The following is a 23,137-nucleotide window of genomic DNA, read 5'->3' on the forward strand; positions in this document are numbered from 1 at the left end:
TAGCAATACACATGTCATCTACAGGATGCTGGTCAGTTCCTAGAAGAGTTTATGCCCAGAGGACAATGGCTGGATAAGAAAAACATGCCTGATCTCAAGAGCTGCCTGGCAGCTGGTTACGCATTCACTCAATCCCAAAATGTAAAGCAGGCCCTAATTCTTCCTCATTTTAGTGCAAAGCAGGGAGGGAAAGGGCCACGTGTTTTCAATTCTTGTTTTATTCATATTCTCTCTACTATTCATATTCTACTACATATTCTCTCTCTATTCAAATTCTCTCTACTATAAAGTTTGATAACTTGGCTCAACAAAAAAGTTATCCAAGGTTTTTGCTCTCTATGCTGTCCTTTTGAGAATGTGGTGGAGAGCCTTGGCATTCTATTGAAGATCCAGGGCCTCTACTTTTGAGGGAGTCATCCTCTATGACTCCATTTTGGCTGACACTTAGATACCACTTAAATCACCGGTTAGACTGCTGATGAGTATCATTCCTCAGAGATGGGTGCTGGAACCAGTGCTATTTAACATCTTTGTAGGTGTCAGGGATAGTGAGATTGAGTGCATGCTAAGAAAGGTTGCAGATAACACCAAGCTGAGTGGAGCAGTTGACGCCCTAGAGGGAAGAGATGCTATCCACAGGGATCTGGACAGGTTTGAGAGGAGGGCAGCAAAGTCAAGTGCAAGGTCTTCCACCTGGGTCAGAGCAAATCCCAAGCACTAATGCAAGCTGGGTGAAAAATGGCTTGAGAATAGCCTTGAGGAGAAGATTTGCAGATGCTGGTTGATGAAAAGCTCAACGTGAACCAGCAATGTGAGCTTGCAGACCAGAAGGCCAACTGTATCCTGGGCTGCATCAACAGAAGCATTCCCAGCAGGTTGAGGGGGGTGACTCTGCCCCTCTACTTTGCTCTCTTGAGACCCCCCCCACCGGGAGTACTGTGTCCAGTTCTGAGGCTCCCAACACAAGAAGGACATGGAACTGCTGAACTGAGTCCAGAGGAGGGTCACAAATATGATCAGAGGGTTTGAGCACCTTCTCTGTGAGGACAATCTGAGAGAGTTGGACCTTTTTGGTCTGGAGAACAGGAGGCTCCAAAAAGACCTTCTAGTGGCCTTCCAGTACCTGAAGGGGACCTACAGGAAAGCTGGGTAGGGACTTTTTTATGAGGACAGGTAGCAACAGGACAAGGAGAAATGGCTTTAAACTGAAAGAAGGTAGATTTAGACTAGATATTAGAAAGAAATGCTTTACTAGGAGGGTGTGAGACTCTAGAATGGGTTGCCTACTAAGACTGTGGATGCTCCCACCCTGGAGGTGTTCAAGGCCAGGCTGGATGGGGCTTTGAGCAACCTGGTCTAGAGGGAGGTGTCGCTGCCTATAGCAGGGGGGTTGGAAACAGATGATCTTAAAGGTCCATTCCAACCCAAACCATTTTATGATTCTATGACTGGAACATGAGATCTGCTCAGAAGCACCTTAGATTAGAATTAGATGTCGCAAGAACTTCTAAGCAGGAAATTTGGTGTAACTTTTTATTTGGGCATTCTAAGTACTTGTTCATATCTACTCAAGGGGCAAGAGCAGATTTATACCTTTTAAAGGCATCTCAATGATTTCCTATGTTAATTATCAGTCCCTTTGACTTTGATCATTTTGTTTCTCACTCTTAACATATAAAATTTCAGTCAACATTATGTTTGTTTACTCCCATGCAATAGCTTCTGGTAGCACATACTCAATTTAATTACAGGCTTGGTTCTCTTACATTGCATTATTTTAAAAAATGCTCTACTGAAAAAAACAGCAGTGTTCAAATAGTTACAATGTCTAATCAGACAATTTAAAGATTTGGGCTGTTTTTTTCAATCATTTATCAGACAAATATATACATACATGTGGACTTCATTCAAAGGCTAGTTAACCTTTGAATGCTTGAAGTTCATGATCTCCCCAAAACATTACTCTAGGTGCATTACTGTTGCCATGTTTATCATAACCAGCCTTATCATACCAAATAACTCAACCCTAGTTACACAAGGTATGCAATGATTATTTATGTTAAATATGACCACTTACAATTAAAAAAAAATATGTATACCTATTCTTATCTTAATACTTGTCCACAATTTACTGTAAAAGCAGCAAGGTGGATGATAAACTTCCAGTTACCTTTCTTCCACGTGCTAAATTACAGCTACATATTTTCAGAGATCCTAACAACAGTGCTGGGGAAAGGACATCAAATGATGCTTAGAAATGTGATACACATTTTCATTTCACACCCCATCAGTTTTTACAACTAGAGTTCCATGAAATGTATGAGAATACTTGGCTAACAGCCACATCTAGTGAGGTGTAAAATAAGGATCAGATATCTTTTAAAAAGAGTTTCATTTTCTTTACATGACTAGATCAGATGTTGACCTTTTTCCAAAATATACTGTAAATACTTAGTACCTCTACCTATCAAAGACTTTTGAATCTCTGGGCAAAATTTTGAACTATTCTAACAGACAAGTAATCAATAAATATTTTTAAAAACAACTTTATAAAGGAAAACAAACATATTCATACTTCTACTAAATTAGAAATGAAATACATTGAATTGCATAATTGTTTATATTAAATCTTTTCCATTCTAATAGTTCCTTCTCATCTTGTGCCCTGGAACAAGGAACGAGGATATTACTGCCTTTACAGTCAGCAAATAAAAGCTATGGGTATCAGCAAAAGCATCTTTTAAATTCAGATTTCAATCTGTTAGAAAAGATTAAAGCTTCATGCATACATAAAAGAGGAACTATAAAATGATAACATATATATAGCCTGAAATCATTACACTTGAACAGATGCTGTTTTATCAACAAAGTAAAACAGAAAATGTCTTTTACTCACCTCTGTTAAACCAGAAACTTCTCCTTTTGCTAATGGTCTTGTGATGGATGCAGCATAAACTCTGGCATCTGACACAGGCTGCCCCTTCATAAAATGTTTCCCAGCTTCATAAATATTCACTTCTACCATTTTACCCATTAACACAGGATCCTTTGGCACCAGAACCTTTCAAATAAAGATACAGTTACTAAATACCACAAAGGGCATCAGTCTCTCCAGCTTCCACTCAGAAAACAGACTTTTTGCAATGTATAAGAGTAACTCCTAAACATTTAAACATTTAAAACTTCAGGCACAGCATAAGCTACAGCCCCTGACACGTGATAAGTAACATCTCTAGTTTGCCTTCAAGAGCTTTGTAGTGTTAGCTCAGTGTTTCTCAACTCAATTGATCCTATGACTTGTGGTTGTGTTTCTTTTAAACTGACAAGAAAGTCAGACCTGAATGACAACATTTTAATCCAGACCAACTGGTTTCCCAAGGGCACTTGTAGTACAGAATGCTAACAGATTTCTTCTTCACACCTACCTCACGGTACTTTTATTTTTTTATTTTTTAATTTTCAAGTTGCTGTCCTACTCAGAAGAAATCATTACAAGTACTTTCCCTTTTTACCCAAAGGCTCAAGGTGTTCGTGGCCACAGGAACTTCTAGAATTCCACTGAGATTCCCAAGCATCTTCCAAGAAAAGCAGATTGTTTTGCATTCTGGAGATTAGAAATGTAACTAGACCTAAGTGGAAAACATAAAAAGCCAGGATCCCAGAGTTGAGGTATTTTTACAACCTGTCTAGATCACACTTATTCCCATATACATTTTTGGGGGCAAACTTCTATCGGAGGAAAATTAGGTAAATAAGTATTTGTATGTTGTAGTTTCAGCTGGAATGGAATTGTTTTCAGAGTCTGGTATAATGCTATGTTTTGGTTCTTGGAGAAAAACAGTGCTGATAACACACTGATGTTTATAGTTGCTGCTAAGCAGTGCTGTACAGAGCCAAGGCCATTCACAGTGAAGGGCACAAGGAGCTGGGAAGGGACAGAATTAGGACAGTTGACTTAAACAAACCACAGGGATATTCCATATGATATAACACCATGCAGAAGGAGTTCTGAAGGGGGGTGGGAGTGGATCTCACTCCCTCCGACTGCTCAGGGCCAGGGGATGGTGAGCAACTGTGCATCACTTGTTATATACATTCATATAGATATTCATAACTATTTTCCTTTTCTCTGTTTTAGTAAATAGTTTAAACTCAACCCACACATTCTTTTTTTTAATTTTTTTTTCTTTTTCCTAATTCTCTCCCTGGCAAAGGAGAAGTAAGTGAACGACTGTGTGGTGCTCAGCCACCTGCTGGGTTAAACCACAACGCTGAGCCTGCAACCTCTGTAAGTTTTGGTACTCCATCTAATTACTGGCAATTTGTATACATAAATCCTATGGGACATTTGTGGATAAGTAACTATTACCTCCGAAAGAGACTGGTTTAAATGTAAAAATTGGAGAGGTACTATAAGCAACCAACAGTCAGACGTGGCATACATTCACAAAAACCCCCTCCCTCTTCCTAAGAAACAAAGTTCTACCAACAGAAACAGTCATCTCGACTGTTTTGGTGCAGTATCTTTTGGTCAGTTCAGTGAACTGTTCAGTGAACTACGTTAAACTATGTCACCAAAGTTACTAAGCTACCAGCAGGTTTATCAGTATAGCTCTATCGATGTGGTTTTAAAAGCAAACTCTTTTAATACAGGCAAGCTTCATGAAGAGATTATAGGTCTGATACTTCCCTTAATTAACACAACATCACACCAGGACCGTTTGCTTCAGCTTCCAAACATAAAATGATATTTACTGACTCTAGAGTGGCTGATTTCTCATCTACTATCATCAAATTTACTACTATAAATGTCAGTAACTAGCACAAAACCTTGTTCTTACTTTGTTGAACACAAAGTTATTACCCTTGTTAAACACATAAAATTTTAGGGAAAAGACATAGAAATATTTATTCCATAATAAATGTAGTACTTTTTCTATAATACAATTTAAAATAAGTGTTATAATTTCTATTTAGTTTATTCTTTACCAGTTCCAGTCAGGAGCTGTATTAGGGGCTGTACAAACACACCATAAAACATCAACAATTTTTCACATACTGCTTTCATTTTAATTAATGAAACTTTCATTAAAAAAAAGCATTAAATACTAAAAAGCCCCAAGCAATTTCCTTTTAATCTCTCTGCACAAAACCATGTTCCTCAAATCTGACTGATAAGGCATAAAGGCGAGGAACAGCGATATACAAGATTTAAGATGGAGGTCAGAGGTATAAGAAAAGAAAAATAATGAGATTTATCCTAGGAAAGAATGAAACTGTTGAAAAAAAAAAATAATTAGTGAACCAGTTACCTATAGAACATGTTTCAAAAGCAGTAACACTACCTAACACTAAGAAAAAACAATTTTAAAAAATTGCATATTGCTGTAATGCAACATGGAACAAATATTAGAACAAAGCAGTAATGTTAACTATATAACCACAGTCATTACCAATAGCCCCTCCAGACAGGACGACTGAATAACTACAGGAGTAAAAACAAACTACACAGATCAATGAAAGAAGATTGAGAACAAGCCAACTGCAAAAACAGAATGAAATACAGATGATTCAGAAAAGCCAATTTCACTGTTTTTTCATCTGCAGATATTGTACTTCCTACTTCATAAAGATTGTTTTTCTGAATGGAAAAAATATAATTTATAGAAAGTACTTTGAAAATAAAACATGTTAGGCTGGGGTGCTAATCTAAACAAGAGTTTCTGATCTTTCTAATTGTTTGGAAAAATATATATATATATAAATTTTTACAAGTTGCACTGCCTGAAAGAATTTTCCAAAAGAAGCAGTGAAATTAAAAGTTTAAACTATTAAGAAAATAATGCTTCTGAGACTTGGAAAGTAAAACTATTGCAGTAATTAACAGCTCCTTGAAACCATGCAGTGTTTTTTGGAGATACAGTGTGCCCTCATGTTGCATGGCTGAAAAAACATTATTTCAGGTAAACTGTATTTGGAACACAGAAGGAAAGAAAGTATCTCAAAAATGAGATCTGATGGTCACACCTTTCTTGAGAAAAGGTTTTCTTATTTTTTTTTTCACTGTGGTGTAGTGTGTTGCTGAGATTATCAGAAAGCAAAGATACCCCCAAAAGATGTTATCTTGTTTATTAACAGTACCTGCTCATAGAATGGATTGTGAGCAACATAGTAGTTGGAATCAAAGGATTCTTCTGTCACCAGAACTCTCTGCCTTTCTCCAACCTGGAAAATAGAAAACAAGGCAGAAGGCTCAGAAAACATTCAAAAAAGAGTTGCATTGATAAACAAACACATTATCAAATTCTCTCAGGACATTTTGTGTCAGCAAGAAAGCAGGGGAAAGAAAGCTCTAACTCACACTCTCCAAAACTGATGGGTAAAGGTCAAAATGCAGGTTAAGATCTGCTGTACAGCAATGGCTTGACATGAAAATCCAGTTCAGAAATGCAACTTTATTTTTACTTATTAACAAAATAACAAATAAATTTTTATCAGGTATAAACAGGGTCCAATTATTGTTTCATCTAGTTAATGAAAACACTTTTTCTAAGAATAAAATTCTGTAATCAATGATAAAAATTAACAACCTCCAACCCCACAACAACAACCTTATGACAAATAGAACAATCGGAAGCATTGGAGAGAATTTTATTTTTAAAAGCACTCTTATTATTTACAGTGATTGATAGAGCACCTCTATCCCTTCTTGTTGATATTGCTAAGATATCACTTGAGACATCACATTAATTTCCATGACATGGCAGTCAACACCACATATTGCAGTGACTCAGTGAAGAAGAAAGCTTTTAAGTTCTCACAGACACAGTAATATTAAAAGCCTAATAAACCCTGGGCCAAAAAACTAGAATATTTCAATTAGACGTCCAGCTTTAAATGCATTAGCACAGTCCAAAGGAAGCATAAATTGTATTTTGCAATTAGATAAATGGAAGGCTGCACGACAAGATAGTTGCATTTTGTTGCCACATACGTATGAATGAAAACCTGGCTTTCCTCAAACTTCAAAATCATCTGCATAACACCTTTTGATTTTGTCCACTAGAGTTGTAAGTAGGTCACTCTGAAAGCAATGCCTCCTATTTATTGCCATGGAAACTACAACAGCTTCAAAGAACACAATAACTCTGCTTAATTGAGAAACTTCTCAGCTACAAAACACTGTTTCTCAACATAGCCACTATCACTAGCTTTGCATTTTTGACTGCAATGAACGAGAGCCTGCGTGCCACACTCATAAAAATTGCACCAGTGGAGGTGATCCACTGCTTCACAGCAGCTGTGACAGGGTTGTTGCTAGGAAAATGCTGCCCACGTATCCATCTTTCATGGGTCCAAACAGATTGAAGTCAGAAGGTGCCAAATCCAGGGCTATATATGGTGAGTGTGTGGTCGGACAGTCCAGCCAAGACTGGTGACTCCACAGTCTTCCAACTGGCACGTGGTCTGGTCACAGCTTGATGCAAGGGAAAAATTGTTGTCTTCTCTGGCCGGACAGCAAGTCTGAGCTTTCAGCTTAGCCAGTGCTGCAGCACAGTGGTCGGAGTTGATGGTTTGTCTGGGTTCCAGGAAACTCAGAAGGATCACCCCTTTCCCATTCTAAAAAGACAGTGCACATCACTTTACTCACTGAGGGCTGCATCTTCAGCTTTTTCTTCAAAGGGGAATTCTCATGTTGCTGCTCCATGGGCTGCCGTTTTCACTCCAGCTGGTAGCAGTGACATCACGTCATACGATGCAATCCTGGAAACTCTCACCTTCAGCCTCTTATTGGTTCAATAGGTTCTGACAATATCTGGGACATTCCCAAAGCACCCCCTGGAGAGATCAGGGGAAATTTGGCATCCAAGTTATGAGCCAAAATTAAATTCCCTGTGTACACAATTGTAGGGAACACAGAAAGGGGCACAAGTCCCAGGTTTCAGCCCCAGTGTAAAAAGCCTAATAGTAGAAAAGATGTACATTTCTCCTTACTTTCTAAAGGTGCTTAAGAGTTGTTCATAGCACTCTTAACATTTCTACTGATGTTCCTCTGGGAAGTTTACATGTAGCAACAGATACAACATATTCAAATCTTAGTAAAAAGAATCATGTGTAACCATTCTTCTGAAGGCTAAGGTGTTGTTTTCTTCCAAGAAAATAGTTTCTCCATTCAAATCCCCAGAGGACTTCTGTAGATACATGTTAAGAAGGCACTGCAGATAACCATGCCACTAACAAGATTACAGGGAACATCTTCCCTGAATGAAGAGGTTCTGTTGTTTCTACAACATGTCAGACCACAGCCTTTAAAATCACAAAACAGAATGGAATTGCAGTGCTACATGTCATGCAGTGTTAAAAAAAAAGAGGAGGAGGAAATGTTAGAGGAGCAATACTCACCTTTGGGGAAATACGCTACCACTGGAAAACACTGAAACCAATCAACCAGCCATCTCACTGAGTTGTACTCATTATTTATCCATATCATCACTTAACAAAACCACAGCAAAGCTGTACTGGGACAGAAACTCATTTCTCAACTGTCCTGTGGTTCCCTGGTTCTCTCTGGTCATAACACTCTGCCTTCATTGCCCCTGTGAATCCTGCCAGGGAGGTATTCTAAACTACACACGTTATCTTTATGCTCTCAGATGTCAGAGTGGCAAGTATGGTATTAAAGAAAAAAAAAAAATCAAAGGGAAGAAGAAAAGAATACCCGTGTTTGATCATTTGCTATGAGCAGAGGTTTCTTCAGAAACACTGCCAGTTTTCCTTTGCTTCCATGAGCAAAAGGAGCACAGGTCCCTGCATCTCAGTGAGCTAGACAGAAAACTTTTCTGTGCTCAGAATTCCTTGGAAGGGGGAGGAAAATAGGAAGACTGAATTAATCATAGAGCATCAAAAGTATGGCATTAAAAATGTGTGCAAGAAACGAAGAGCAGCAGAACAGCCTACACCAATTTAGAGTACATACATATGAGACTAAAAGCTCAGCCATCCTATAAGGAGTGAGAAATAAGTTCAACATTGTTCATTTTCTCCAGTTACTCGATTTGTACTTCTGTCCAAGGCTGACCTCACAAAGAAAGACAATATTCAGATATTTGCAAACTCTTCTGTCATAACAGAAAAGGACAATTCTATTTAGTAAGTTAAGCCATTGGGTATTCATGATCTACAACACTAATTGGCTACACACATTCTTACAACAGAAAATGACTATCTTTGCATCCAACTATAATTAAGAAGAAATGTAAGTGGGCAGAATGCAGCTTTGGTATTAAAATTTGTTCAAGAAGTGGAATATATGTCATCATTTCTGCAATTATCCCCCTGGGATCTCTAAATGTCTAAGTTTCAGCTCTTTCAGAGAAAATGTAAATATGCAGAAACCAGACATGATATCTAATAACAGTCATAATTATAATAACCTTTGATGTCTTCTTTTTTTTTCAGGCACATACCAGCGAAAGTAATTCAGTATCTTATTTTTATTCCTACTCTCTCATCTGTTTCGACAGGTATGCACGAGTTCCAGCTCTCAGAGAACTATAATTGTGACAAAGCATTTGCAGTGGTGTAAAGTCAGCACTGACATCTCACTTGGGAAGAATTCCTCTACAGAATTTGGATTTTTTTTCTGTATGGAGGATAGTGTGAGAAGAATAACAGATGATAGCAAAAAAAAAAAAAAAAAAAGGCCTGGCAATCTCCTCCATATTAAGACAAATTGATCTCATTGTTTATAAAAAGTAAACTTGTTTTCACTGAACATAACACAGTTAATGTACAAGTTCTATCCATCTCACGCTGTAACAATTGCCAGGTAGTTTGCAAATCTCATAATTAGTAATCAAATCTTTTATGAGCTTTAATTTCAATTTTATTTATCCTACAGAAAAAATCTGACGTGATAACGATGTACAGAAGTACAGAGGTGGAGTAACATTTAGAGTCCTGTATCTTTTATATCAAATAGGTATCAGTCACTCCACAGTGTGTCTGACTCATTTTATGGCTCAGGAAAGAAACAGGGAACCTGACCACTCCAGTGGCTTGAGGCTATGCAAGCAGGAACTTAGCACAAGGTACAGATTAGACAGCTCTAAGAGGACACAACCTGTGTAACAAAATCTTCCACAGCCCATCAGCATCAGGCAGAGCAGCTCAGTAAAATCAATGGAACGCCTCCTCTTCAGCCCCCTTGTGAATTTGTTGGCACAGCTATGGGGGAGGGAAAGAGTAGGAGAGAAGCAGACAAGGGACAGAAGTAGGCTGTTTCTGCTTTCTTGTCCCATTTCTCCTGCTTCAGGTTAAAATAGCTCCTTTCTATTGCTGTGCACCTGCATCAGACTGCTTCATTTTAATTTGGCATCCTGCTGTGAGAATGCAGCTTCTTCCAACACATACAAGCCATGCCATGCAGCTCAGATGAAAATTATATTCAGATAAGTGAGTTGTGACCTAAAAACGACAACTGGTCCTCCAAATATGCAATTTCTTTTAAATTCTGTAAATTTGCATTTTGCTTGTCTCTCTTTTTCACTGCTCCTCTTGTCTAGAAAAGAGGTAATAAAAATAGCATGTTGACAACTCTGTCATATTGCCTTTCTGAATTGTGTTAACTGTGTACAAAATTATAAAAGGAAAATAAGTTCTCTGAAAGGGGAGACACACACTGCAGCTGAAAAGCAGTTTCTCTTGTTTGGATCTTTGTCATAAACTTGTACTTAAGAAGTGAAAGCCCACGATGAGGATGTAGAATTGGGATTTATTCTGGATCTGACACATCATTGCTAAGGGACTCTGGCTGTTACTCTGAAACTGTTCCACATGTGCAAAATGTAATTCTAATTGCACAACTTACAGAGCAGTGACTATAAAACTGAGGAAGTTGCTATAGCAATATAAAATACTATATGCAGAACTGGTATTTGGAACTGTCTTGCTGGATGAGCACTCAGGCAACTTCCCCAATGTAATGCTGACAAAAGCCTCTCCCTGCTTTTCTCAGATGATCTAACAAGCTCCATAAATCTGTATGAATTACCTATAGAAAAAGCCTAAATGAAACGTTCAAAATAGGAACAAGAGTAGATAAAATTTTTGAGTTCTTTCTTTCATACCCACAGTAATTCACAAATGAAACAAAAAACTAGACAGCAGACTGCCCTTAAGGAAGCTGGATGTTTGACATGTAAATACAGGAAACTATTATTGTTCATCTTCTAGAAAGGATGGAGTTTCAAGGAATCTTTTAAAATTATCTGTAACTTTCAGCCAATTTGCCAATCCCGTGCATTCTGAAGGCATGATGTAAACAATTTCTTGGGAATTGAGATTAAACATCCCTTTTTCTAAATAAGCTCAGGATGTGGCTAAACAAGGCTACCGAGCTTAAAAAATATGGTAGTCTTTCTTAGTAATGCAATCCTTTCAACTTCTGTGAAATCATTTAAAATTACTTAAGATTGGCTGCTATTGTTGGAAGCAGTTCCTTGAGATATATTGCAAATTTCTAAGTGATTAAAGCACAACATGAAGTGGCAGTTGCTAAGGTAACAACACATAACTCCTGTTCCACTGATCTCTTCTAACAGCTGCATGAGCCCTGACAAGTATCAGTTAGATGAGATTTTACAAATGATCTTGGTAAATACCCTCTCAAACAGCTTCTCCAGAAATCATTTCAGGAACTTGCAATACAAATCTGTTTTCTCAGACTGAAGCCTCCATAACAAAAATGTTCACCAGTGATCTCAGAATGGTGCTGACACAGCACAGGCCGATGTAATGCTGTTTGCAGCACGGATTCAGCATCATCAGCTGCTGGAAAGAAGTGCCAACCCTAATAAAACTTCTTAACATAACTTCTGTAAGTCACAGGCATACCTGAAATCACAAAACTGATGAGGACAGGATAATGATACCATTTTCTTTTATTCTGAAGGTAGTCAATAGATGAAAGAAAAGTTGCAGACTTCAGGGCTTTCCTTCAATCTAGGTGAGAGCCTAGAATGGTGACTTTTCTAGATGTATAGTGCTGAATGTCAAATGACATCAAGAGCTCACAGAGGGACCAAAGTGAATGATGCAGAAAAGAGTGATGCGTGTACTATAACTTCATGATATTTATAATTTAATTGTGCTTCCAAAGTAGTTATGATGCATTTTAATATGTCTAAATAGTATGTCAATTATTTCCATACAGAATAGGTAATGAAGAGAAGCATCATGTCATTAGAAAAGTAACATAATAATTCCGACCAATTCTTTGTTATCCATTAAAGGAAGTTAACTGATATAAGATCAAGAAAATTCTATGATAAATCACTTCTGTCCTTGAAGAAAAAGAAAAAAAAAATACTATGAAGTAAGTTTTTCTAAAATCTTTATTCAACTCCCAAGGATATAGATTAGTTTATCACAAATCTCAGTTGTGTGCTTTTCCTCAGCATGCTACCTTTTGCAACTGTCACAAGAAGAGAAATCAAGAATGTTCACAACACTACAAACAACTCAAATTCAAGGCCTCAGAAATTCATTAAAAAATCCTCTTCAATAACTATTTGGCAGCATGCAACCTTTTCCTCTTGAATTAAGAAGTATTCTTTGCATGAACTTACTTAAAAATTAGAAGATACTAAGGGTTTCTATGACCTTCCTAACTAAAGAAGCAATACTTTATGTTGTACTCGGAATTTCAACACGACAAAAAGTGAAACAAGCTGTATAAGTGTACAAACAAGTGCAATCCATTATTGAGATGGATCACCAAGAAACATGCTGTAATCTCTAACATTAATTTAGGGTATTAAGACTTTGTTTTAAGTCTTTATGCAAAAACAAAAAGATTTAAAGAAAGAATCAGAGTGGGTATCAATATTTTGACTGCAGTTCTTAGATGCTCACATGACTAATCAAACTGTTAGAATGGTTTCCATTCCCAAACCAAAGTTAGAGGTCACAAAAGCAATAAAACCAATACAGTGGTTTGAATACACACAGTAAACAAGACAGTAGACAAATAGGTCTGCAACATCTTGTGGTGCAATGTCCTTACCAACAGGAAAAATAATGGAAGAAAGAATCATTCTCCAGTAATGATGAGATGGATAGATCTGAGAGAGTATGGAAGAGGAGCCATAAGATATTAGGTTTAAGTATCTTCAACATGCATGAAAATGGAGAATTAGAGAGTTTCTCACATTGCTCAACAGTGTTGAACAGTCAAGAAAGCAGAGCATCTGCCAGTCTTTAAGGTCTTATCCCAGCATCCTCAAGGAGGCTGCAAGCTGTGATAGTGCTTTAGTAATAAAAGATTCTTCTATGCCCTTGTGACGATTTTGCTGCCCTTCCCTCTTCTTTCTCTTCTGCATTTCCCCCTTTCAGAGTAATATTTTTTCCATACCCAACTGGAATAAAACACTGGAGTAATACTAAACACTTCCACACCCACTTCTGAGAAAATGCTTTTGCAAGTATAGACTAAAAACTCAACAGGTGAACTTTTCTCCTACCTTCATCTTAATTAACTGCTCAAATCTTAATCCCAGTTTTCTGCCAACCTGGCATGAGACAACTGTTCTCATTATTTTCCCTGAGAAGTGTTCTGCTCCCAAAGGGACTCTGTGAACATGCCTTATTTGAGCAAGAAACAGCACAAACCATTGCTTTAATTTCATCCACACTGAGATAAGCATGGAAGAGAAACACTGAAGTTCCCAAGAAAAAAATAAAGCTCAGAGTTTTCCACTTACACCTTCAGAACATGTATGTCCCTTTTCCCTATGACAGAGCATAAAGACTGTACATCAGTTAAGACGACAACATGATAAGCAGCTTGTTTCCAAAGGCAAATGCTGGTAATTAACCCAAAATTGTCTTTTGAAGACCAGTTGTTAGCAACCAACAATGAATTCTCCAAAGAGAGTTCTGGATCAGATTCAGCCTCTCATCATTTGTTTTCTCTCTTTGTGTGAGAAGAAATGCATAAGCTAATTTCTTCTAGGTGATCACACAAAATAGGCATGTAAGACAGAAGAAAAGGCTGGTGTTTCGATTTTCTGCATTTTCACACAATTATGAAGAAAAAGCTGCTTGGCATAATAGCTGGAGCTGGTTTCATCAGCCTTGCTAATAAGCAGGTTGGAGTTGATGTATCGGTTCACACTGCACAATAAAAAAAACACTGCCATCCAGCATGAGGTCTACAGTTCTATTAGAGGTCACTAAAAAAAGAAATGGGAATGTAGGCTAGTATCTGGACATCCTGGTTAGACGATTCGAAGACTGTTTCTCTTAAAGTGTTTGGTAGAAATAGCACCACAATTTACCACAATAAAAATGCTATATCTTCAAAAAACTGATCATTTGACCAGTTTTAGCTCATTTTAAATTTTGCCCATTCCACTCTCAGTGAGCCAGACTGAGATCTGACAGCAAGAGGCTGTCATAGCTGGGAAGAAGATTTCTGAGGAAAGGTGGTGAAAAGAAACCAATCATGCCAGGCACTGAAGCCATTTTAACAACCCCTCGGACTCTGCAGATATTGACAGGGCTATCTTTCTCCCCATGATTTCTGTTAGTTGCATTGCTATTTACACTACAAACACTAACACTACACACAAATGTTTCCATATCATGTATTAGATCATCAATAAGTGTGTCAATAACATATATTAAAGAGACAATACCTGCATGAAAATACTCAGGTCACTCTGAAAGTAATACTTCCTATTTATTTCTGACACAAAGACCACAATAACTCTGTTTGATAGAGGAAATTCTTGGCTGCAAAGCACTTTTTTTCAATATAGTCATGTGTTTCCATCAGCGATGAACAAGAGCTTGCTTGCCATGCTCATCAAAATCTGCATGGCCAACCTCTCCTGCCTTACCACCAACATCTGCCTCTGACATCACAGGCCAACATAACAAAATAGGAGCCATTATTTTTCCAGAAGTCCTCAAAGATGATCGCTTGGAAAGCCTACATTTCTAGCACAGCTCCAGAACATTGTAAAAGAGTATAAGAAATACAACTGACCCATCACTTTTGGCTGAACCCCTGTTACAAAATGAAGTTTGTTCAAACAAACAGAAACTCCACCCAACCTTCAAACTGATACTTGAATTATGACTTAGTTGCCTCATTATTAATTCAGCATGAAGTTTTCAAGGTCACAGATTAAAAGAGATTACACACAAGTTTGCCAAAAGGTTTTGCTATATTCTAGTATGCTTAAATGCCAGTAGAGAAAGCACGTTATCTCGTCACAGCTTCTAAGGAATGTTGGTAACTTAATCTCTGATGAATGCTTCCAATAACAGGCACTATCTGGTCTTTCACTTTTTATATGTAATCAAGAACAGATTTTTTTCAGGTATCACGAAATACCTAGCACATGCAAAACAAACAGGCAAAAAAAAAAAAAATTGTATTTGAAGCACTTCAAAAATACATTTTTAAACTTCTAACAAATCTGCAAATTTTATTACTTTGTCAAACATTTTTCAAAATTCCTTTAAGCTACGATGTAGTGAAGTAAACAATGGGTGGCATGAAGATCCTTCTAAAGGCAGATAAGATCTTCTCAAAGAAAGAACTCAATCGAGGCTTTTCCCAGGACTGTTTCCTTTTACCAAGCCCAGGCAGCAAAGGACTGTGACTGCTATTACACAGCAACAGCCACACACACCAGCAGCCCGTCACTGATGGGTGAAGTCCAGTATTTACCAACAGCACTAACAAATGGGACTGTTTAACAGAAAATCAGGATTAGTATAGAGGCAAAGGAAGGTGAGAGGGCCTGCTAAGCTGTGTATTGATTTATCTATAGCAATTTCTCACAAGCCACATGGCGCGTTGCTAAGAAAGGGCCCTTAGGTGTCACAGGTTTACCTTCTTGAATGGTTGGTAGTGGTAATAATTGCTCACAGATGACATTCCCTCTGCCACAGGGCTGGAGAAGAGGTAAATGCTTCACTTTCAAGGAAATTATTCATGACTCAGCCTCAGTGAAGAAAAGGTTAGCCTCTCAGACGCTGAGTTACATGGCCCAAACTTGAGAGAGCATGAAATAAATGCATAAGCTGGGTGAGAGGATGTGCCGTGTTATTCACACCAAGAGAAAGGAGATTGAACAAGGAAAGAAGAAAGTAACACGCAATCTGTTTATGAAATAAGTGGACTGAGTAGAACACAATATTAAAAAGGGATTTTGTTTTTATTTTTTCCAAAATAAGCTCACATGGCCTTATCTGTTTGTACTTCAGGCTTCTCACACATCAACCATAAATTACTGGATGGAAAAAAACCATGCTTTTGGAATCTGTTTATTGAAGAAACTCAGGCAACCAGTGAGCTGCACAGCTCTCAGAGAGAATCAGCTCTAGGTCTCGTCACATCAATGATTTATACAGTGGCACTGGGGAAATCAATTAAGTTCTCCATGTGCCCCAGTTTTCCCAACTGTAAAAAAGGGGCAATCTGTTATTCAAGCAGAGTGCTTTTCCATTTTAGAATCTTCCTTGAGTTGGGATGTTCGTTATTTTGCTGGAGTGTACATTAATAAAAACACACTTTTAAAGGGATATATTTTTTGTTTGAGCATTGGAATACATCTTTTCTCGACTCATTTCAACTCTTTATTCTTTATACAACTCCAAAAATACTACTATATTTTTAGCAAGCAAAATAAAAAATATGGCACAAAATGTGAAGGGAACACCTTGATTGTTTTTTTTTTTTTTTTTTTTTTTTTTTTTTTTTTTTTTTTTTCCCCCTAAAACACAGATCCTTGAAAAAGTTATTAAGGAAATGTCACGATAGGTGTAGACACAAAATCCTAAGACAATGAAGTTAGAAACTGAAAAACTGCTGTTTATTTTCACTTTACGTAGTTTAACAGTTTTTCTGTGTTCTAGCACTTCACATCTAATGACTCTGAAAAAGCTGCACACACACACACACAAAATTGCCAGAATACAGTCTAATCCTCCAGAGCATCACAGAAAAAACACCTAGTTGTCTAGACTACTTATTTCACAGATTTTCTTCTGTCCTCTGCTATCCACAGAGCAAGAAATGTACATGTCAGTGGGAAAACATAAATGAAAATCTTGCTTAAGCTTTGGAGAGGAGAGGAGAATAATTCTGGGGCACTGGTACTCTTCCTCTTAATACAGATAGACTTAAAACGCACAGCCCATTTGGAAACATGCACCTCATAGTTGCTGTTGCCTTCCTCTTTACACTAGAATATACTGTATAAAAATGGGGTGAGGAGTGGAGCCTGGCTGCACCTTTCTTAACACCATTTAAAGTCTGACTGCCACTGGGGAAGGATCTCTTCCTGGAGATCCCTTCTTGGTGAAGCCTTCCTCTGCAAACCTGGAATCTTCTGATACAGGAAAGCAATCTGCTTCCCTTCCTTTATTATAGCAGCTTTCTATTGTGCCGTCATCACACCTCTGTTGTAATACCTTTCCCATTGGACTGATCTGTCCAATTGCTACAGCTTATATTTATACAAAGCCTATCAGTAGGAAATTTACAATTTTGAATATATAAGTAACTATAGATTTAGCTTGGAAACAAATAAGGCAATACTTTAAATGCAGTATCTGTTTCAGTAGCAAATGCCTGCTTAAGAGTAGGCCATAAAGGTTGAGATTAGCAATACAATAATAAGGATTTATTTTTGTCCCTGCCACTTGAGTTCTCTTTCTCACTGTGACTTGTGTGAAGGACAGTGACATAATTGCCAGCTTAACTACAGTCTGACTCCCATCCTTCCATGGTTTTGAAATTTTTCAGCAGGCAGCAAAATTTCAGTAACCAGGTTCTCCAATTATGGAAGGACTGGCAGATTAATTGAATTTGTTTAGATACTCGTCTTGCTATTGCAAATGTAATCTTCTTACTCGAGGCTCACCAGCTGCCTTACGCATTAGAAAGAAAATGATTATTCTGCTATGCATGGAATGATGCACAAGACATAGGCTGAAAATAAAGAGAAATGATGGTAAGGCAAACATCAGTTTCTGGTTGTGTTGACTCCTTGGCAAATGGCAGATGACTCAGATCCTTTTATTGTTGCAGTTTTTACAGTAATCTCCAATCTCTCCTTTATCTGCTTGGTTTTGGCTTGTCTAACACACAGGCTGATGATCAACGAAGCAAAAGATTTAGTTTTAGTGAAGGTGTCAGCTAATATCTACAACAGAGCTGCTCTTCAAACTGTCTTTACAGATAAGAGTTGGCTGCTCACTGGGTGGCCAAAACAATATTATTTGGGAAGTCACCTTTAAATGTTAGTAATGGTAAAGTGGGCTACAGTATACAATACACGTGTCCAAAAATATTATCTAAAGTCACCGAGAGGCTAACAGTAAATACACATGTTTTGTGTGCAAGTTATTACTGACAGGAGCACTTAAGTTGGGTGGTCTGATTTACGAAAACCAAATCCAGTGATGCATCAGGGAGCCTTCTTTCCTTTTTTTCCCCTTTCTTTTTTTGGCCCTAGCCAAATAATTCTTTTAACTTTGTCGAATACAGAGTACTTCCTGGTTTTAATCCCACAACACAACATTTTAGAAGAGAGAGCATACATTTCTGATTTGTGCAGACTTCAGTTTAGTTGATTCAGTCCCCTGACCTTAGCTCTTCTCTCTCAGGTTGCTGCTGTTTTGTGAACTGCTGTGTCTCCACCTCAGGCAAAATGCTCTGAAATGTTGTTGAATCTTATCTCTACAGGGCAGCTCTATACATAAAACAGCAGTGTTGGTTATAGACGAAGTTGGTCTCCAGCGCAATCTGAAGGTTGCACATATGTGGGTGATCAGGGGACACTGAACAGAACTCAGCAGCTCCTTAAAGTGCTGCACTTTTGCTCATGTCTATGCTAATAAAATGATAGAACATGCAGTGAAAGTGAGTTCAAATCTGCCATTTAAGTTTCACTGACACTTTTGTCTTTTAGGATGAGAGAAGGCATCTCAAGTAACAATAGCCTTTTTTATTTTTTTTCCCCACAAAACCAATCTGAATAAAGATCAAAGCAGCACCTACTTGTTTTCACTCCACTCACTGAAACTGATTTCAGTTTCTTAAGCATTTGCTTGAGGTAGTTAAAAAAAAACAACAATCAGTTAAAATAAAAAGTTTGAAAAAAGAAATAGAGAGATAGACTTGATATTCAGTATTATAATATCTTCCTATGAGAACTTCAGTGTATATATGGATTAAAAAAAAATAATTAAGATAAAAATCATTAATCTGACTGATTATTTTTGTTTGTTGCAAAAATGGTACAGGATACACAAAGGAAAATTCTCAATATGAAATACTAATCTCTGAGGAGGAAGACTTATGTCTTTCAATATTTCAACACCTGATATTCCAGTTTTGACAAATACTCATGATCTCTCTTCTGCTTTTGTGGATTTACTCCAAGGGAACCTATTTTAAAACAGAAAGACATCCCAGACAATTACTTTATTTTAAAAATGTAGGATTTCTCCATACAAGTGGCAGGGACAAAACTTCACATAAGCTGTGCATATGGATGCAGTGACAATAAATCAGACACCAAAAATACAACACACTGGAGCAGACAGATTGCTTCTTTACAAAATGTAGTGCCATATATTTTCCTGCTTTCCTAGGATTTCACTGACAACTTAAAGCTTTTAAAATAATGGGTTTCACACCTTGAACACATGCCACAGAAGGCTGAGGAAGGCACTGCGTACAATTTATTATATAGACTGGAAACCTTAACATTTGGTTGTATCATATGAAAGAAACACACGTTTAGCAAATCCATCTGACATTTTCACACATATTTCAAAAAAGCTCTTCAATGTGCTCAGTCTACATCTAGTTCATTACTACGTCCTGCAATTGCAGAACTAAAATTAATCAGAAACCCATTTACTTTCTGAAAAGCACTCTAAAGTCTATGATTTTAAATTAATTTATGCAAAGAGAAAAGCTCTTGCCTTTGTAAGTATGATTCCAAGCCATATAAATCGAAAGCAAAGCTTTAAACCCTTAATGACCCCTTTTCCATCCAGTCTTAAATGGAACAATTAAGCAATAACTTCCATTCCATCAAAGTACATGCAGCAGTGATGGGTGTCTGCTTGCTGACTAAACCTTGAAACATTTAATTGACCTGTGGGAGCTGAATATTCCAAGTATGAATACAGCACAGAAGCTACTTATGTTTAACTAGAAGAAATCTTTCAAAGCAATTAATAGTTTTGGTATGTTAGATTATGCACAACTTTTCAATTAAGGCTTGAACTGCAGTTGGGAAGCCTGCTGCAGACTTTTACAGATTATAAAATCTGTAGGTATACTTATTTGAGATAAAATTTGACTCCTCATAGTAATAGAACAAAATTAAGCCATTGGCCAAGGGCTCAGTGAGAGAGCAGGCATCCCTGGAGGGTAAGGCATCTCTTACTGACTTAAATAGCAGATACTAGATTGTAGTAAAGTCCAACTAGGAGAGTAACAACTCTTACTAGGTAAATAAATGAGTTATGCAGTGGGAAATGAATACAGATGCTAAACAAAATATTTACTATTTCGGATATCCTTCAAAATTGCATTCAATTAACTGCCTAATACATACCTGAGGGTGTTAAAAATGCACTGAGTCTATGTGGAAAAGATGGAGAAAAAACTGAAAAATAAGTCATAGTGAAATGTTATGATGTGACAAGAATGTATTATTTATGTTATATAACTGTTTGGAAGTTATTTAAAGAACAGCAAAGTAAATTTATTGGAAGTGCTGTATCCATCATGTCTCATGACAGCGTCAGGAGTACAAGGATTGGAAGCAGCCAAAGATTTTGGTGGTCTCTTGATCACATGATGCATAAATCCTCCTCAGTTACACATTAAGAATTATGTGTATTATATATTAAAAAAGACTGGATAACTAGAAATAATAGATAATGTTTATAGATCCTGCAAGAAGTACTTGAAAAATTATAATATGTAAAAAAAAATAATAATCCACAATTGAATACCCAGTCACGATAATGGAATTTTTAGCATATTAGAAAATAAATATCTACCTAATAAATAAATTTCTACCTAACAATCCTCATAAAAAAATTACTATATCCTAAACATTTTGTAAGAGAGAAAATTTGTCAGTAATTTTCAAAAGAAAAGGAGTGTGCTCCTTCCAATCGTCTCTCTCTAAATCAAACTTTTTTCTTAAAATAGCTCAAGAAGATCCAAAAGCCATTGAAAACTTATTTCAGCTGTCCTCAAGGGATTGAGTACCCCTTGTCACTAATGCAGAACTTCTGATAGTAGTAGATCACCAGAAGTGGTTTCTTCAGAGATAACACTACCCATATGGACATAATGGAATTCAGATTATCAGAACTCATGCCTTCAATAATGAACACGTTCAATTAGAAAACAAAAGCTTATCAGCCTTATTTTTCTTTTTTTCCTAGGAAGAGGAATGTGGGAGGGAAGACATTAGTGGCTTTTTTCCCTTTTTTTTTTTTTTGACAGATTGAAAAAACTATGAGAAAAGTCACAAGAACAATAAATAGGATAATACTGCACCAATTATCCTTGAATAAGGATAATTTCTTTTCAGGATAAGAACATTGTCATGTCTTGATAATGGAGGGACAACTGTTTATTCGAGACAAGCTGCAATATCTCAGATTTGTTGGAAGTGTCAGATGGAAAACTTCAGCCATCAGTTGCAAGTCCATCTGCATTTAACATTCATACATTCGATGTAAAAAGGGAATAAGCAATATAGTATTGAAATTTATGGAGGAAATTAAAATGGGTTGAAAGACAAGTATTGGCTAAAGCAGGCAAACTGAACTATGTACAGAAAATAATAAAAACAAGATTCCATTCTGAAAATACCAACTAATCTATTTGGAAAAATGAAATCTGAAACAAAGATGCTCTCTGGGAAACCTGGAAAGCAAAACGCTGAAAAAGATTGTTGGGAAAACAGAATACTGGACATGAATTTGTAAAATAGAATATTAGACATGAATTTGGAAAAAAACACTGGCTGGCCTAAATTATTTCAGAGAAAATATGCATAGCAATTGTATCAAAAGTATGGCACCGAGCCCTTGAGTCTGAATGCTCTTTCTGGACCATGGAAATGTAGTTTTAACATCTTACTGTCAAAACCAAAGCAGCTAACACTATCTCACCCTCAACTTCCCTTTAGAGAAATTTGTTAAATTAAGCCTACTCTAAACTAGAGACATCTGCAATTTTCAAAGGCTTATTTAGGTTGTATGGAAAAGAAGAAAATGCACAGAAAAAATGAACAGTCAGATGTGTGCAGTGTTCTGTTGTTTATCAGCTGAACAGATTCCGTTCTAGGCATAAATTTAAAGAAAGAATTTGGAATTCTGAGAATAATAATCAATACTGGAAACGCGGAGATGGTAACTAAAGAGCAAAGACCACATGACTGAAAAAGACAAGGAGGAAAAAGGTGGATGGATGTAGCTTCGGCTGTATCACTCAGCACCTGAAGCCTGTTTTCTATCTTTTAAAATGAAAGTAACTTTTCTTTATCACACTTAAAAATGCTAGATGCAATAGCTTTCACCCGCATCTTAAACTATGTAACACTGAACTGAATTTTGCAGACAATATTAGCATGTTATCTGATCTGTATGGTGCGTGACACCACTTGACTGATCTTTTGGAAATCCATCCAAAAAAAAAAAAAATTGTAAAAGACTATGCTACATAGCACTTATGAAGCTGACTTGGACTTCAAGAGATTATGTTAAAAAAGAATTAAACTCTCTCAGCTTATTTCTCAGAAGTTCATTTAGGTGAGAAATGGATGCTTAACCCCAACATACTTTGGTGTCTCTTGCTTAACCTCACAACTTGCATGGAGTGGAAAGCACATTTAAAAAAAAAAAAAAAAAAAAAAAAAGTTATTATGTAAAAATAATAAGGAATGTCTTTTCTCAGCTTCAGTATAGGAGGAAGTTCTGCAAGCATAAAACATCAGTGAGATAGAAAGTCAAAGTGGCATGCGCTCTTTTTAATGACTGATCCTTTAATATCAACACCTCTCTTATCTTTCAAAGA

At 37.0% G+C, this 23,137-nt stretch overlaps 1 protein-coding gene across 5 annotated transcripts in view; it reads right to left on the minus strand.

The window, feature by feature from the left end:
- Positions 1–23,137, minus strand: part of CDKAL1 (CDKAL1 threonylcarbamoyladenosine tRNA methylthiotransferase) — a 364,081-nt gene that overhangs the window by 20,684 nt on the left and 320,260 nt on the right. For all 5 annotated transcript variants that reach the window (XM_090136868.1, XM_031610103.2, XM_090136867.1 and 2 more), the window contains 2 exons: positions 6,142–6,225; positions 2,897–3,061 (listed from right to left, as the gene is read on the minus strand). In XM_090136868.1, coding sequence (XP_089992994.1) covers positions 2,897–3,061; positions 6,142–6,225 — 249 coding nt within the window. The remainder of the gene's footprint in view (positions 1–2,896; positions 3,062–6,141; positions 6,226–23,137) is intronic.

This window comes from Phasianus colchicus, chromosome 3 (assembly GCF_987193195.1).
Source record: "Phasianus colchicus chromosome 3, bPhaCol1.hap1.1, whole genome shotgun sequence".
Lineage (NCBI taxonomy): Eukaryota > Metazoa > Chordata > Aves > Galliformes > Phasianidae > Phasianus > Phasianus colchicus.